This window comes from Durio zibethinus, chromosome 11 (assembly GCF_047325235.1).
Source record: "Durio zibethinus cultivar Kanyao isolate XHJ-2024 chromosome 11, ASM4732523v1, whole genome shotgun sequence".
Taxonomy (NCBI): Eukaryota; Viridiplantae; Streptophyta; class Magnoliopsida; order Malvales; family Malvaceae; genus Durio; species Durio zibethinus.
The window spans coordinates 9991066-10007500 of NC_143172.1; the positions used below are offsets into that span (position 1 = coordinate 9991066).

The 16435-nt window shown below is 29.3% G+C and overlaps 1 protein-coding gene and 1 pseudogene across 3 annotated transcripts; both read left to right on the plus strand.

Moving 5' to 3' along the window:
* The first annotated feature begins 401 nt into the window (after positions 1-401).
* Positions 402-3627, plus strand: LOC111291144 (protein C2-DOMAIN ABA-RELATED 4-like). 3 transcript variants are annotated; one of them, XM_022882756.2, is made up of 4 exons: positions 402-593; positions 792-943; positions 1478-1573; positions 3022-3627. In XM_022882756.2, exons 2-4 carry the CDS (start codon positions 833-835, stop codon positions 3310-3312), a joined length of 498 nt encoding a protein of 165 aa, XP_022738491.1. In that variant the 5' UTR covers positions 402-593; positions 792-832; the 3' UTR covers positions 3313-3627. The 3 variants fall into 3 exon arrangements, with proteins under 3 accessions (XP_022738491.1, XP_022738493.1, XP_022738492.1); XM_022882758.2 differs by having other exon boundaries at positions 427-593; positions 718-943; XM_022882757.2 differs by having other exon boundaries at positions 447-593; positions 723-943.
* Positions 3628-10070: 6443 nt separating this feature from the next.
* LOC111290161 (UDP-glucose 6-dehydrogenase 1 pseudogene) lies at positions 10071-10957 on the plus strand (annotated as a pseudogene).
* The last annotated feature ends 5478 nt before the right edge of the window (positions 10958-16435 follow it).

Genomic DNA, 16435 nt, shown 5'->3' on the forward strand with positions numbered 1-16435 from the left:
GTCACATTAACGTTTTAATATAAAAATTTAAATAGAATTAATGATTGAATTAAGATTATTAAATCGAAATAAATTTTTTTTGGTCATGGAGCATTATTTTTTACACATTAACATCATGAAATTTTTTAATAAGTTACATAAACTCGATCAATGTACACGTCAATTAATCAAAATTTATATCATCAATTTAAACGGTGATAAATTAACAACATTTTATAATAGGATTGAGATTGATAAATCAAAATAGTAGGAAGATTAAATTTTTGATGGTTAAAGTAGAAAGATTAAATTTTGTAGTAATGAAGATTCCCTACGATAACAATCAGTAATTTGATGCCACGTCATCATTGAAGCTCCAGACATACAAAGCGTCTTTTACGCCTTTGTCATAGTTTGTCGGAGGTCAACGTCCATAAAAAAATCCCATCCAATTATTTCTCAACGTGTTCCGGGTCTACCGGTCACCCTCCTCGGATATTACCCCACATCCCCCACCTCCGGGCTCCAGCATCTCCTGCGCTTCGTCCAAAACTTCCTAGCTTCCCGCATATCCAAAAGAAATTTCTCTCGACGGCGAAGAAAAGGCAAATCAGGTCAGTCTCACCGCCTCAGGAAAATTGAGTTTATTCTGATATTACTTTTAAATTAAAATAAACGATAAAATAAAATGAAGGTCGTGTAAACTATTTATCATGGTTGTTTATTATTATTTGATAGAATAGGGAAGAGAAACATTTTTTCTTTTGGGTATAAAGGAGGAGGGAGATCATCAAAAAGGAAAAAAATGACAGGGTCGCCAAAAACACCACCAAGCGAGAGGAGCTCATCGTTGATGGACAACTTGTTGGGTCTGCTGAGGATTCGCGTCAAACGTGGCGTAAACCTTGCCGTACGTGATGTCCGAAGCAGCGATCCTTACGTTGTTGTTAAGATGGGCAGACAGGTCTGTTTCTGTTCTTTTTTTTTTCTTCTTCTGTTGCCCTTGTTAATTTCTCTTTTAGTTTTTCTTTCTTTTTCGGTTTTAACAAATCTATTCTGCTGTTTTCAATATGATCTTCACCTTAAAAATTTATAGTAATAATGATGATCTTCTTGTTTTATAAGTAACAAATTTGCATGGACTTTTTTTTTAAATGTTATTATTTATGAAGATTACTTTGATACAATATAATTGACCTCTCAGAACTTTTAAATTTTGGGTCCTTACCAAAATCCAATAGCAACTTGAAATGTTATATACCATTAAAATTTGGAAAAAAAAAAAAAAAAAGAAAGAGAAAGGAAATTTTGGTTTTTTTTTTAAAAAAAAAAAACAAAAAAAGATTCGAATCCTTGTCGTGTTATGTAAGTAAACGGGAATAACACTAATCAAAACGTAACTAGATTTTTTTAAGTTCCATTTCATGTAATTATTTTTGGAGTCATTTTTGAGCAACTTGCTTGTCGTTCTAATTTTGTATCTAAATATTTCTTGCAGAAACTGAAGACTCGTGTAATAAAGAAGGATGTCAATCCTGAATGGAATGAGGATTTAACTCTTTCTATAACAGATCCTAGTGTTCCAATCAAGCTGGTAAGTCTTTTGTCTACTAGTTACTATTATCAATGTAATGCTAAAACGGAAAGCCATTTCAATAACCAACTCTTGCATTATATAGGACAACCTTTGGCTTCTAAAGCTAAATTTATTCCTAGATAACCATTCCCCCTGTTTTGCAGCTTCTAGATTTAATTGAAACCAAATTTCAACCAATGCATAACGATGCTTGTTACCTATATGTATAAGCATGCATGTGTGGACTTTGGGCTAGTGATTAGAGATTTAGAGTAGATATTTTGCTTTTTGTACTATTTGATAGGCTGATCCTTGATCTTTAAATTGTTAGATAGCTTGTGTTCTGATGATTTTGATTCTCTTACTTGATTAAAATTTGAAATTCATTTTTACTTCAAGCTTAATTGCTGATTCTCTGATATTTCTTAAAAGAACCCAACTGATTTGATATGCTTAAATTGCTGTTTGCCAATTCAATGCGCACTTTTTAATGTCTAAAATGATCTTTTAGAGGTCTAGAGTCGTTTTGTTGCCTTCTTGATGATGCTAATTATGTCCGTTCTTTGCAAAGGTTTTATTAGTGAAAACGTCTGAACCTTAATCAATCTCAACATTCCGAATTGGATTTGTTGTTAACTATCAGGGAACTACACACTGTTATCAGAAATTTAGTTTGAAGCAATTTTCTGTTTCAGTGGTTTCCTATTTAATTGGCTTTCGGCTGACGTCTAGATTGCTGCTAGACAGCAAAACACGGTCAAATCATAGAAGAATAGCATACATGATCTGGTGAAATAATGTCAGTTACACCTCCCCCAATTCCCCCACCTAAATCAACAAAATAAAGGGAAGGAGGGAATATGACCTTAGTGCTTTATCATCGTGATATCCTAACCAACAATGACCGAAGCTACTTTGTTATACTTCTTCTGGACCAGATATTTTCCTATTATTTTCTAGTTGCCTCATTTACTTTTAGTTTCTTAGTGATAATGTTTTTTCTGCTGGCAACTAAACTGAATAAAACTGATGGAATGCTTGGGAATTTCTTATAAGTAATTATTTGTGAAATATCATATGAAAGATAGGGACAGAGAAACATTGGAAATATTATTAATATTATTAAAATATTTAAACAAAACTGCATTAAATTTAATCGAAAGAAATTCCTAGTGTAACTTATTTGTTTTGAAAGATCAAGAAAAAACATAAAAATAAATTTGTATGCTTTGGTGTACCCGTTTGAATCAAAATTGTGGCTCCATTCCTAACTGGGCAAAACCATATCTACTCTTAAATTTATTGAAAACTAACTGATAATTTCAACCACACATTGCCAACTCATTTCTTTTCTTTTTCCTCTTTTTTGGCTAAAATCATGTTTTGTTCTTTTGGCATTTTAATGTAGGAGGTCATCTTCTGGTATTAGTTTGTTTAAGGTGTTTTCTGTTTCTGCATGTTTTCAGAAAGTGTATGACCATGACACTTTTAGCAAGGATGACAAAATGGGAGATGCTGAGTTTGACATCAGGACATATATAGAAGCCTTGAAAATGAATTTGGGAGAAATCCCAAGTGGAACCATTTTATCAAGATTGCAACCAGGCAGGAACAACTGCCTGGCCGAAGAGAGCACCATTTATTTGAATGAAGGGAAGGTTGTCCAAGACCTTTGCTTCAGATTGAGAAATGTGGAGCGTGGTGAAGTGGAAATTCAATTGCAGTGGATTGACCTTCCTGGGTCTAAAGGTTTATGAAGTTCATGAATGCTGTCTTGTATGGCTTGTGTCTCGTGTGTTCTCAACGGCACTTTCCAAAGCTTCCACTACTGGATGCCCTGTGAGTTTTATGGTGAGGTTGGTTTGTTCTTTGAACAGTTGAATGTGTAGTCAAATCTGTCAACTAGAATCTGAATTGTGGCTCAAATATAGGATCGAACAAATTTTGGTTTATCTCATCATGTATACCCAATGAAGTAATTACGATTTTTACAATGTAATTTACTAAACTTAATGGTCTTGCCAGAAGCTATCTTCAATACAGATTGATTTAAATAATAATTCTATTGTATACATTGGTGTTACAGTTTTAATTATATCGACAAATGTCCGTTCAAGTAATTATTATAAAAATGATTTTTTCTTTCAATAATTATTAAAGGACATGCAGAAAATAAAACTTTGTTTTGTGGTGTTGATATATATATATATATATATATATATATATATATATAGTTTACGTCTGTGTATACTGTAATGGTTTTCTCAACTTATTTATATTTTAATTTTAATATGAAATTGACTCTAAATATATCTTGAACCATTCATTCCACAAAGTTCATTAGAGATATTTATGAATAAAGTCATATCGGTTGACACATCAAAATTTTTCTCATGATCAAGCTTAATTTGTATGAAGACCATCTATTTCCACTAAACATAAGAATCACAACTTCAACAAGGGACAGCTCAATTAAAAAAGAAAAGACAAATTAAAAAACAAATCATGATAGACAAAGCTTTCAACTACCATGATCTAGAAATTATCACTAAAATAAGATCACAGATAAAGAATAAAAAATTACAAATAACAAAACATATAAGACAAACAAAGGTAAATGGAAAAAGAAAAACAGGCAACCTAAATCTTATACATTAAAACTAAATATATTCTTGTAAGTGAGTCAATATAAAATCATAAATAAGTTAAGACAAAAAAGATATTAATGTTCAGCATTAAGAAAAAAAATAAAAAAAATTTGAGTATTAGCCAGTAACTTAAAGCTCTTTAAAAAACAAAAAAGTAAACTGACAAAAAAGCAAACATAAAAGATAAATGAAATATAAATATGAGTGAGAAAATAGCTAATTATTTTATGGGGCAAAGATCAACCAAATAGAATCAAAACTCTATGACACATCAAAGAAAACAAAAACAATTGAACAATTAAATGACATTAATGATACTAATAATTGTGAACTTAAAGATAGAAAAAAAATCCTCTTATTGATTTATTGACAAGCAATAGACAAACATTTAGGAAATAACAATAATCATAACATAAAAATGACCGGCCTTCATAATTAACGAGAAAAAGCCAAAAATATATATATTTCCAATCAAATTAATTCTCACCTACAAAGATTATCTCTCAAATAATAAATCATCTTTCCACAAAATGAAAGCAACCTTAAATGACAAAAATAAAGAAAGATTTCCTAAAATATAGTTAAGGCAAATCAAGCCAAGGTTCTCCAAGCAGATGTAAAGAAGAATTCAAATAATAAATGATCAGACAAAATTTGTGAAAATTGTCCAAATAACAAAAAAAAAAAAAAAAAAGGGGAGAAACAACAATCTAAGTCAATTAACACTAAAAAAAAAAAAAAAACTTGATCAAAAATCAAAGAAAATAAATCTAAAACCAAACCAACATATAAAGAATACGATGACCACAGAACAACAACCCTGAACTGAAAAAGCTAAAATAGTGGCACTATAACATTAAAACAACAGAAAAAAAATAAGGCTCCTAAAATAAGGATAAGGAAGAACCTAGAAACATAGCCTCCAAAGCAAACCATGAATTACCACGAGATGCTACAACTTTTATCGTATAATCAATTTGACAAAACATTTAAACCTGAATCTCTCACATCTTTAATAAAATAATACACGACAGAAAGTTATTACTAACTTTTATATTTACATCTAATCATATTTAATAGAAATCTCTAATACGCTTAATCACTTACACCCCTTATTTAAACTTAAAAAAAAAAAAACATAAATGAGGTTAAAAAAATTTTAGATTGGTTATCTCACATAAATAAATAGTGTAAAAACAAATTGCAATACAGCACGTTGCAGGAAATCATTACCAACATTGATAGCTACTTAATTTTAACATGAGTCCTTAACAGAGTTTATCATTTACGCCAAATTATGTCTTTGAAAAAAAAAACCATGAGAGATGATACAAATCAACCATCAAACAATATACAAACAACTTATTTTCTATGAAAATGTCTAATAAAATTTTAAAAAAATCCTAAAATACCCAAAAGATGTGATAAAAAATTTGCCATATACGTTAACCATAAAGTGCAGAAACTCTTATTTACCAAATAAAAATCCAAATACTTCAAAAGGAAACCATGCCGTTCATTCAACCATCTAGCTTTAACTGAGATATTCACAAACAAAATACAATAGTACCCACAAAAAATGAAGTAGCAAAAGAAAGAATTGTCCCCCCTAAAAAATTCAAGCTTATTTGTGGGGAATTTTAAACCAATAAACAAAACTAAAATGTTATAAAACCAAACTAGTTAATCATGTAATGACCAAAATGGACCAAAGAAACCCACCAATTGAACAAAACTTGTCAGTTTTCGATCGATGAAACTTGCCCTCCTTCTTCGATACAGCATCAAAATCTACCCCAAATCATTTTTCCCAAAACTCTATCATTCGCCTTCCCTTCATCCACCCCCATTAAAAATAAATAAATTCCAAATTGACACTCAATGAGAAAGATAAAAACTGGAAACAAGCATTAAAAACAAAAAAAAAAATCCAAATGAGGTAAAAAAAAAAAAACTAAGACATAGGGTAAAAACAACGGCAACAAACCGAAGCAATCTTGAAACGACATAAACAAAAGCAATAGTTTACTATTTGCATAAAGGAGTAATAAAAAAAATCATAAAAATTTACTGTTTTACATAAAGGACAAATAAGAAAAGTCATAAAAACAAACTTATAAAATGGCAAAACATGGCATTTCATTTAAAGTAAAACAACTGACGTGATGTGCTAAGGATGAGTTAGAGACAATTTTATAAGGTAGTTAGATAGAATAATTCACTTATACGTCAATATATTTTATATTTTTTTACATCAAAATTAAATTAATAATTAATTTAATTTAAAATAATATTTTTAATTTTAATCATTTTGATTCAAAAATAAAAATATAAAATTTACAATGATATAAACTGATTCGTGTGTGTGTATATATATACACACACGGACATGAGAGAGAGAGTTTCAATTGCACCAGAGTAAAACTAGCAAGTTTTGCACCCTTTTCGTCCATTAGATTGAAAATAAATAAAAAGGCTAAGATTAAATCCTACTTTATAATCTTATCAAGCCCTTTCCCTCTTGTTTTCACGTCTCTTTCGCTTTCCCCAATTTCACCTTCTTTGAACGTCTCTTCCTTTTTCCCTTTTCTGACAACTCATTTTATTTTTTCATGTTTACCAATTCAAAGCTTAGTGCAAAATCAAAGTCATGTCTCCTCACTAAGGCAAAACTACTAAAGTTTTCTAATTTTCTTTTTGCTTGTCCATTTTATTTAACAAAGTTCATAATCTAAGAAGTTGGCATAAAGATTTGGAGTAATGGGATGTAAAGAGAGAGTTTTTAGTTTTCATTTCGAGAAAAATAATATTTTGCCTATTTATTTTTTTAATTTCCATTAGGATTATTGATAACATTGCTACAAAAGAGGTACTTATGTTCATGATTCATTTCATTTTTAAAGGAATGAAATTAGTTTTAGGAAGACTTAACATGGATTTCTTAAGATTTTATTCAACAAGCTTTTTTTTTTCCATGAAATTTTTTATGTAGGTTAATTTCTTATAAACATAATATGGTGGATGATATATTACTTTTATTGGTGCTTTATCTTTAATTAGATGATTAAAAAAAGGAAATATCAATACCAAACCTCAATTTTATAACTTCTTTAATTTTCATTTTTTTTCTTTTTTTTTTCTAAATTACATGTGAAGCAAAATCTATCATGGAAATGTCATCAAAAGAGGATGCCTAACTAATTGGTGATATTCAAAATATAGAGGTAAATGAGCAAAATGCACTAATTAACAAATATAGTACTATACAAGTTAACTTAGAGAATACATTAGTGTTTGTTAGTACAGTCAAAGAATCAGAGCCCTTTTATTGAAATGCAATTTTGCAATTTGACTATTTGGAAGGGATTGAAATGTTTTATAAAATCTTTGCAAAGGAACCAGGTTTTGATATTTGCATTCGATCAAGTAAAATAGGCTCTTGAAGTAACAAAGTAGTAAGTAGAATATATGTTTGTTCCAAGGAAGTTCAATATAAAGAAAAAGTCAATGAGAATCATGACACTCAAAATTATGTCAAAATAACTAAATGGAGGTGTTCAACTTTAAGAATTGGTTATGGAGCATTGTTTAAGGTAGCAACGATAAAGAAAGCAAGAAGTGGGATGTAAAATCATTTTTGAATGTACTTAATCATGATATGATTAGTCCTAAAAGTATATCTTATCTTAGATGCCATAAGAAATTGATGTTTGTAGCTAAAAGTCTTGTTGAGAAATTTAATGAAGAAGGAATTCCTACAGGAAAAGTAGTAGCATTATTTAGTAATGCTGACCAACAATTTTCATGTACAAATTGCTGGGATCATCTTAGAGATTTAAGGAGGAAAAACTTAGATGTTGAAGATACTTAAGTTGTCTTATGTTATTTTGAAAAAAGTAAGCTAACAATCCTAATTTCTTTTATGTAATTCAATGAGATGGTAATGCTCATATGATAAATTTTTTTTGGGTAGATGCTCGATCCTGATTGGCTTGTGAGTATTTTCACGATGTCATTACATTTGACACCACATATAAAACTAATTAGCATAGTATGCCATTAGCTCCTTTTGTATGATTAAATAATGATTACCAATCAATTTTATTTGGTTGTGCTTTTATTGCAAGATGAATTTGAGGAAAGCTTCATTTGTTTATTTGAAACTTGGCTAGACAGGATGCATGGAAAAGCACCAGTCTTGATAATTACTACTCAAGATTTAGCTGTAGAGTCTGTTGTGATGGAAGCTTTTTCAAAATCTCGATGTCGTCTATCCCTTTGGCATATAAAGAAAAAATTTTCAAAGATGCTTTCCCATATATATCATAAGAAATCTATTTTCAAACATGAGCTAAAGGGATGCATCCATGAATTATCTACTATGAAAGCATTGAGGAATGGCATGAACTGATGATGGTAAAGAACAATTTGAAGCAAAATGAACGGCTTTAAGGGTTGTACTAGATTCGAAGTTCATATATTTCTAAGTATAATCAGAATTCTTTCTATGTGGGAATGAACACTACCCAAATGAGTGAGCATATATTCTTTTTTTAAATCCTTTTATAAATTCAACAATTACATTGAAAGCTAAGAAGGTAGTTGATAGTCATTATGATAAAGTAAAAAAAGATTTTGAATCAGGGCTCAAGTCTCACATTCTAAAAGTTGGTTCTAAAATTGAGCACTAGTTTATATAGAGAATATTTTTTAATCTTTTTCAAGATGAGTGATACATGCCTATTTTATTGGATTATAGCTTGGGCTTAGAATTGGATCAGTTACTTATTTGAAAGCTATTTCATTATTATTTTAGCATGTACGGCCTTTTAAGGCCATTATTCAAATACTATCTCTTGTCATTAGAAGGATATAGCGCTTTCATCTTTGTTATTTTTGGAATGATATTATTAGTGAGAATGACCATAAAAAGAGAGAAGTAGGGTATTGTGTACTTATACTGATTTATGAAATATCACTATTTTCTCTCACAAACTTCCTCTATTTTTTTGTTATGTAACATTCCTCTTTAAATTTTTCTCTGTTCTTCACTAATCACCATCCTTTCTATTATAAAAGTTTTTAGGTCATAATATTGGTATCAGAGCATCGTTCTTGGCATGGGTGAAGTGATGAAGACTAGATTTTAGATTAATGGAACTCTGCTGCATGAACTAATGGAATGCTTCGAATCTAGATTGAATAGTATGTTTGTTTGATTGGTTGTGTGAAGATATTCAATTCGACCTGCAAAGTATGAGTTCCTAATTTGCCCAATTATCTACTAGTCTAGATAATATTAGTAAAGCAATTAGTGACTATAATATGCTTACAGAAAAAAATCAACTAGCCAAACAAAATACTTATACAGTAAACTCTAAAAGTCTTTTTTTTGTTTTAAATACACTTCTAGAAAAATCCATCTTTTTCATGATAGTATTTCAAATGTTTTATGAGTCTAAGGTAAACACTAAACAAACTAGATATTCAATTCTGGTGCTTTGATGTTAAGGGATATGCAGTTTTTGGTTACTTGGAATAGGTTTAGGATTGTTGGGATTGCATAAAATGTTAATAGTGCTAAACCTTTCTTTTTTAGGGCTATCTATGCTTGTAGAAATTTGATTACAATTCATGATACTTATAGATTTAGGCTTTTGGTAATGGGAAATGACATTGCTGACTCTACTCTAATTATGAATTATTGGACTATCTTAGTGTTGTTATATTTCAAAATAAGGGAAATAAGGCACCAATAACTTTTCCAAACTACAAAAGAATTGAGAAATTGGATGATCCAGTTGGTATGGTGAAAGAAATTCAATCTTTTTCATAGCTTTAGCAGATAGCACGAGTCGCGGCTCGATATGCATCCTATAAATGGGATTGATGCAATCCATGTTAATAATAGTGTTTATGGTGCCATTATATTTCCTCGTAATGTTAGCCTTGGAACTAGATATTTCAATAGGCCTACCATAAACAATGCACTACAATGCTTAGAAATTAAAATGGCTGTTGTTGATATTTTTGTGGCAAGAATTAATGCTTGGAATAGTGATGCACTCCTCATTTACAAACTAGGTCTTGAAAAGATGGTGAAGCAGTGCAATGAAAATAACACCTTCTTTAGCACTGATATAGAGAAGCATGTTTTTTAGGCTAGTATATTGTTTGTTTTGCTTAATACCTAACTAAAACTTAAAGTCTTGAAGCTAGGAAAGCTGTTGATTTAACTTATTGGGAGAGGGAGAGTGTTGCTTGTATGATTTCTTATGTATGAAAATCTAATAAGATGGCAGTTGAAGCAACAGAGAAAAATTTGACCCACAATAGCAAAGGCATCGACTTTCAAATTGTCACCAACCCTGAATTCCTTGCTGAGGAAGCTGTAATTCAAGACCTTTTCTATCTTGACTGTGTTCTTATAGAAAGCAAAAAGATCTTAGAGAGATCTTAGAAGGTTAAAAGGTAATTGAGGCATTAAGGGATGTTGATGTCTACTGGTTCTTTGTAAATTAGACCATATGCACCAACCTTTGGTTTATTAAGCTATTGAAGTCTACTAAGCTATCGAAGCTTGTTGTCAATGCCTTCTGGGCACAAATTCTTTCTTTTGATAATACTATGTCAACATTGTATAAGATAACTAGTGCTGATGTGAGCCAATGTTGCATGCTATTAGAAAGGATACAAGATCCAAGTTCTTGAATGCTAGTTTGGGTTTTGGTGGATTTTGTTTCCCAAAGAATACTTTGAACTTGGCCTATACTTGTGAGTGCAATAGCTTTCCAAAGGTAGCAAATGATTGAAACAAATCATTAAAGTGAATGACCACCAAAAAACATGTTTTGTGAAATGGATAGTTTGTTCGATATTTAACACAATTTTAACGAAACAGATTGCCACTATTAGAATTACTTTTAAGGACACTATCATTCTTGATGAGAATGGTGGCAAGATAACCATTGAAGAAATATGTGAGCAGATTAGTTTAATAATTGAGTTCATCACTTTTAATTATAATGAGGAGAAGTTTTAATAAAGATTGGCAAAACTTTCTAGTGGTGTTGCTATCTTAAAGATTGGAGGAACTAGTGAAGTGGAAGTTAGTAAGAAGAGGGATAGAGTTATAAATGCATTAAATGACATAAAGGCAGTTTTAGAAGAGAATATTGTGCCAGATGGTGGTGCTACTCTTTTATATGCATAAAAAAAAGTTGAACAATCTACCTATAATCAACTTTGACAACTAGATTGGTGTTCAAATTGAACATAATGCTTTAAAGATATTTGTGCACTCAAATGCTTCAAATATAGGAGTGTAATGAGCTATTATTGTTGGTAAGCTGTGGAACAAGATTACTCTAATCTTGAGTATAGAGCTACCAAAGATGTATATATTGATACGACAAAGGTTGGTATTAATGACTTGTTGAAAGTAACTATAATTGCTTTGCTTGAAACTACAAGAGTAACATCATTGATGATAACAACTAAAATTATTGTAGTTGAATTCCCATTGATGAAAAGTAAGATCCAGCAATGCTTAGTGGTATGGGTGTTCTATCCTTTGATCTTTAAAGATAAAAATCATCTTCACGGAAAGAGTTTTGATATGTGCCTATTTTATTAGATTATAGTTTGGACTTAAGAACTAGATCAATTACCTATTTAGACTGCTATTTCATTTTTTTTTTGCATGTATGGCCTCTTGAGGCCCTTATTCAAATACTGCCTTTTGTCATTAGAAGGATATAGAGCTTTCATCTCTAATATTCTCAGAATGTAGCTATTAGTGAGAATGATCATAAAAAAAGGGGAGCAGGCTATTGTGTACTCATATTGGTATCTAAAATACAACTATTTTCTCTTTTAAACTTTCTTTGTTTCCTTTTTATGTAATATTCTCTTCTTCTTCCTTTTTTAATTCTTCTCTATTCTTCACTAGTGACCAACTTTTCAATTATAAAAGTTTTGGGGTCATAACAATGAGCTTATCAAAAGTAATCAATTCATAAAATAAGAGGTAGAAAAATTTGGCTCTTATTATGATTATAAGGTATCTAGTTGTTTTGATTCTTATGAAAGTTTTCTTGTTCACATCGATTTGAGCTTTAAAGTTAATACTTGTAATACAATCTGTTATCATTTTAGGTGAGATGGTGATCCATGAGAAAGTGAATTGAATTTCTCCAAAATCATCCTAAATAATGATTTCAAAATAATTTAATGAAAGACTAAAAACAAAATGCTATTTAATGAAAATGTGATGCTATCAACAACAATTAATGAGTCTAGAATCAAATATAAACAATAATAAATGTAAAAAGTGTAAGGATAGATAAATTAAACACAAAGATTTATAGAGGTTAGATCCTTTTCCTCAAGGTACCTATGTCATCTCTCTTAGTTATCCAGGCTAAGGCTTAAATCCACTATTCTTGAATTGAAATTATAACTCTATCTTTTTTCTAAGGCTTAAATAGTCACTTGACACTCTCTACTTTCTATGCTAAGTAGCAATCTCTCAATCTCATAAATTCAAGAAGATACCTCACCTCTTAATAACAAAATCACTCAATAAAAATGTAAACTTAAAACACCACTCAAAGGCTAAGTGTTTGCCTAATGATGTACAAAGAAATATGATGAATGAATAGCACAATATATCTTGGATACAACAAATACAAAATATATGAATTTTAAGCTTTAACAACTCTTGTTTCTCTGAGAAAATGAAAATATAGCTTGTTGGTTCTTGTTTTTTTGATACATCAACCTTCTTGATGTGTGGGAATGCTTAATTTATAAAGGAACTGAGGAAATAGCCATTGGGAATGCTTAGGAAATGAAAAACCATGTTTTCCTCCCTTGAAACTAGGCATTAGAGCTTGTTTAGGACAAAGGGATCAATTGGTTTTGATAGGGGATAAATTGGTTATTAAATTTCACTCCATTTTTTACTGTTATAGTTGAGGGGATCGATTAGTTTTGGTATCTGATCGATTGAGTCAGCTAGATTTTAGAAGAATAGTGCTACTGGTTGTCTTTTATTTTGCACTTTACTCATTAATTTGATCATATCTTAAGTCATATAAGTCCAAATTAAAAACTGTTTGAAGATTTAGAAACTAGACTTAAAAGGATTTCTATCCATATAAAATTCATCATTTAATTCGTTATATTCAAATTATAGTGAATTTTTAAAATTACCTCATGTGTAGTTTTTAGACAATTGTATAGTGTCTAGTAAAAATTTAAAATCTTTTCTTAAAAAATTTGGATTTGGGTTTTGTTTAATCCATTAGAAAGTAGACTCAAAAAGCTTTTCAACCATATAAAATTCAAATATTAATACTTTGTGAATTAATACAGAAAAATAAAACAAATTCAATGTTAGAACACTTCGTTCTTGTAATAGTGCTGCTGGTTGTCTTCTATTTTGCACTTTACTCACTAATTTGACCATATCTTGAGTTATACAAGTCCAAATTAAAAACTGTTTGAAGATTTAGAAATTAGACTTAAAAGGATTTATATCCATATAAAATTCATCATTTAATTCATTATATTCAAATTATAGTGAATTTTCAAAATTACCTTATGTGTAGTTTTTAGATAATTGCATAGTGTCTAGTAAAAATTCAAAATCTTTTCTTAAAAAATTTAGATTTAGATTTTGTTTAATCCATTAGAAAGTAGACTCAAAGAGATTTTCAATTTTTCATATAAAATTCAAATATTAATACTTTGTGAATTAATACAAAAAAATAAAAAAATTCAATGTTAGAACACTTCGTTCTTAACAACTTTCTTAAGTTAATCTATTTCTCAAAACCAATATTATCAAAATTGTATTGAGTTCAAAATGAATAAGTTCACTTTGAAAACAACAATTGGACTTTCATTTAAGCTCAAATAAATAATTTTTAAAGATATTTTGATTTGAGAAATAGGATAACATAAAGAAATGTTTGTTTAAACTTTGAAAATCATATTATTTATTTAGTACCAAAATAATAAAACTTAAGAATATGAACTAAATAAATCTTTTTCAAAATCTTGATCAAGCTTATTTATCTTAATGTTTGTCATTTCAAAATAATGATCAATTCAAGGCTAACAATCTCTCCCTTTTTGATATGATAAAACTTAAAGATAAATTTGCTTGGTGAAAAACTTTCTTTAAGACATTTAAGGTTTTTGAAAAACTCTATTTAAACTTTGTATGGCAAAACTCTCCCTTAATTAATGTATCATAATCCAACACAACTCAACAAACATATATTAGTAAAATATATCAAATAAGCACAATCACACATATATGTAAAACACAAGCAAAATTGTCTATATGACATTTCTCCCCTTTTTTGTCATAGCAGAAAGGCATGAGCATATTAATGAGCAAATAAACACAAAGAGGCATCATTAACAAATATATTTATAAAATATTTCTCTCCCTTTTTATTCATGCTCTTTATATTAAGTGTTAAAGCTCCTATACCAGTTGTTATAAGCATACAAGAAGAAATATCCATAAACTCCTTTTTTGTCATAGCAAAAAAAAGAGAAATCAATTCAAGGCATGGGACAAAATGCTTGATACCAATAATATCAAGAGTATTTTGAATGCATGTAATCAAGTGTAATATGCATAATGAAGTTTACATATATATATTCAAGCACAAAAGCATAAGCACAAAATCATTCATTCAACCTAACCACATGAAATTTGTGAGCAAAAGGATAATAAATTATATGCAACCCACTCATAAATCATGTTATCATAAGATGTGCTTAGAACTTAAAACATCAATAGAAATTAAGCATGAATTCAAGCACATACATACATGCTCATACCAATTGTTAAGGATACCGATTGTTAAAGATATATTATCGCAAAGCATATCTGTTGTTATCATAAAAAAAATCAAACAAAATTGTATTCTAAGATTTCTCCTTTCAAAATAAGGATTAATCAATTTAAGGCACACACAATTTTGCATGAAAGGTACAAGCTATATCAAGGATAGGCACATAAACAAGCATCTATGAAAGTTCAAAAAATCTTTACAATTTTGATACCAATTGTTAGCAATTTTATTCAACAACTTCCATAGAGCAAACATATTTCATGTATCTAAAAGATTCAATTAGTGAATCTTGAGTAACAAAAAACAATCATTCATAAGCAATCATATCCAAACAAGAACCATAAGATCATACATATTTAACAAAACATGAATACTAATGAACAATAGTTCATATCATTATGTTATAACAAAATATTATGCAAGTTTTTATTTTAAACATGATGAACACATATGCTATAGCAATGAAATAATGAAAGCATAATTATTCAAATATAATTTGAATTATTTCAATGCATAACAATGTACTTAATCTAAGCATATGCAAGCAATCAAAAATATATTTATTTCAAACAAAATCATACAAGCATATGCAAGAATATTTCAAAACATATATAGCAATATATACCAAAAAAATGCAAACCTTTAGACACAATATGGTATATGCTATCTTAATTGACTCAATCAATAAACATGTATATAAAATTTCAAAAACATAAGTTCATAATCCATGAGTCAAGACAATTGAAAGATCAAGAAATCAATATATTTAACTCATATCCATGTTCAAAGATTCATCTTACACATATATTCATGCATTAAAAAAAAACTACTAATCTCATCAAAATAATTAAGAACTAGGCATAAATATCAATGAAGGTGAATTAATCAATCCAAGTTTTCAAGAGTATTAAAACAATATCTACCAAGTGGCTTGCTGATTAATTTGTGCAATGTGTTCATATGTTTTAGCACAATTTCTCATTTTTGCACACAATCAAAGCAAACATGTATAAACACATAGCATAAAGTCAATACAATTACCTCCATCATTATCAAGCTATGTTGATATGCTCATTTGGTTTTCATTTTCCATTCCAAATGTTTTGAGCAAATCTTTGATGTAGGTGGGCTTGATTGATGAAGATGCTTTTCTTGCTATACTTGAAACTTTAAAAGGAATATTGACCCATTCATGTTCATTTTAAGTTCTCCTAACATAAACTTAGAAAATTTCTTGACAAAAGATTTTCATTAGAAACGTCAAGAAAATCAATTGATAAAAATTATACTAATTGTTAGAAAATGAATTCCATATTCTAAGTCATTATAGGCAAACAAAAATTTATTCACTAAGC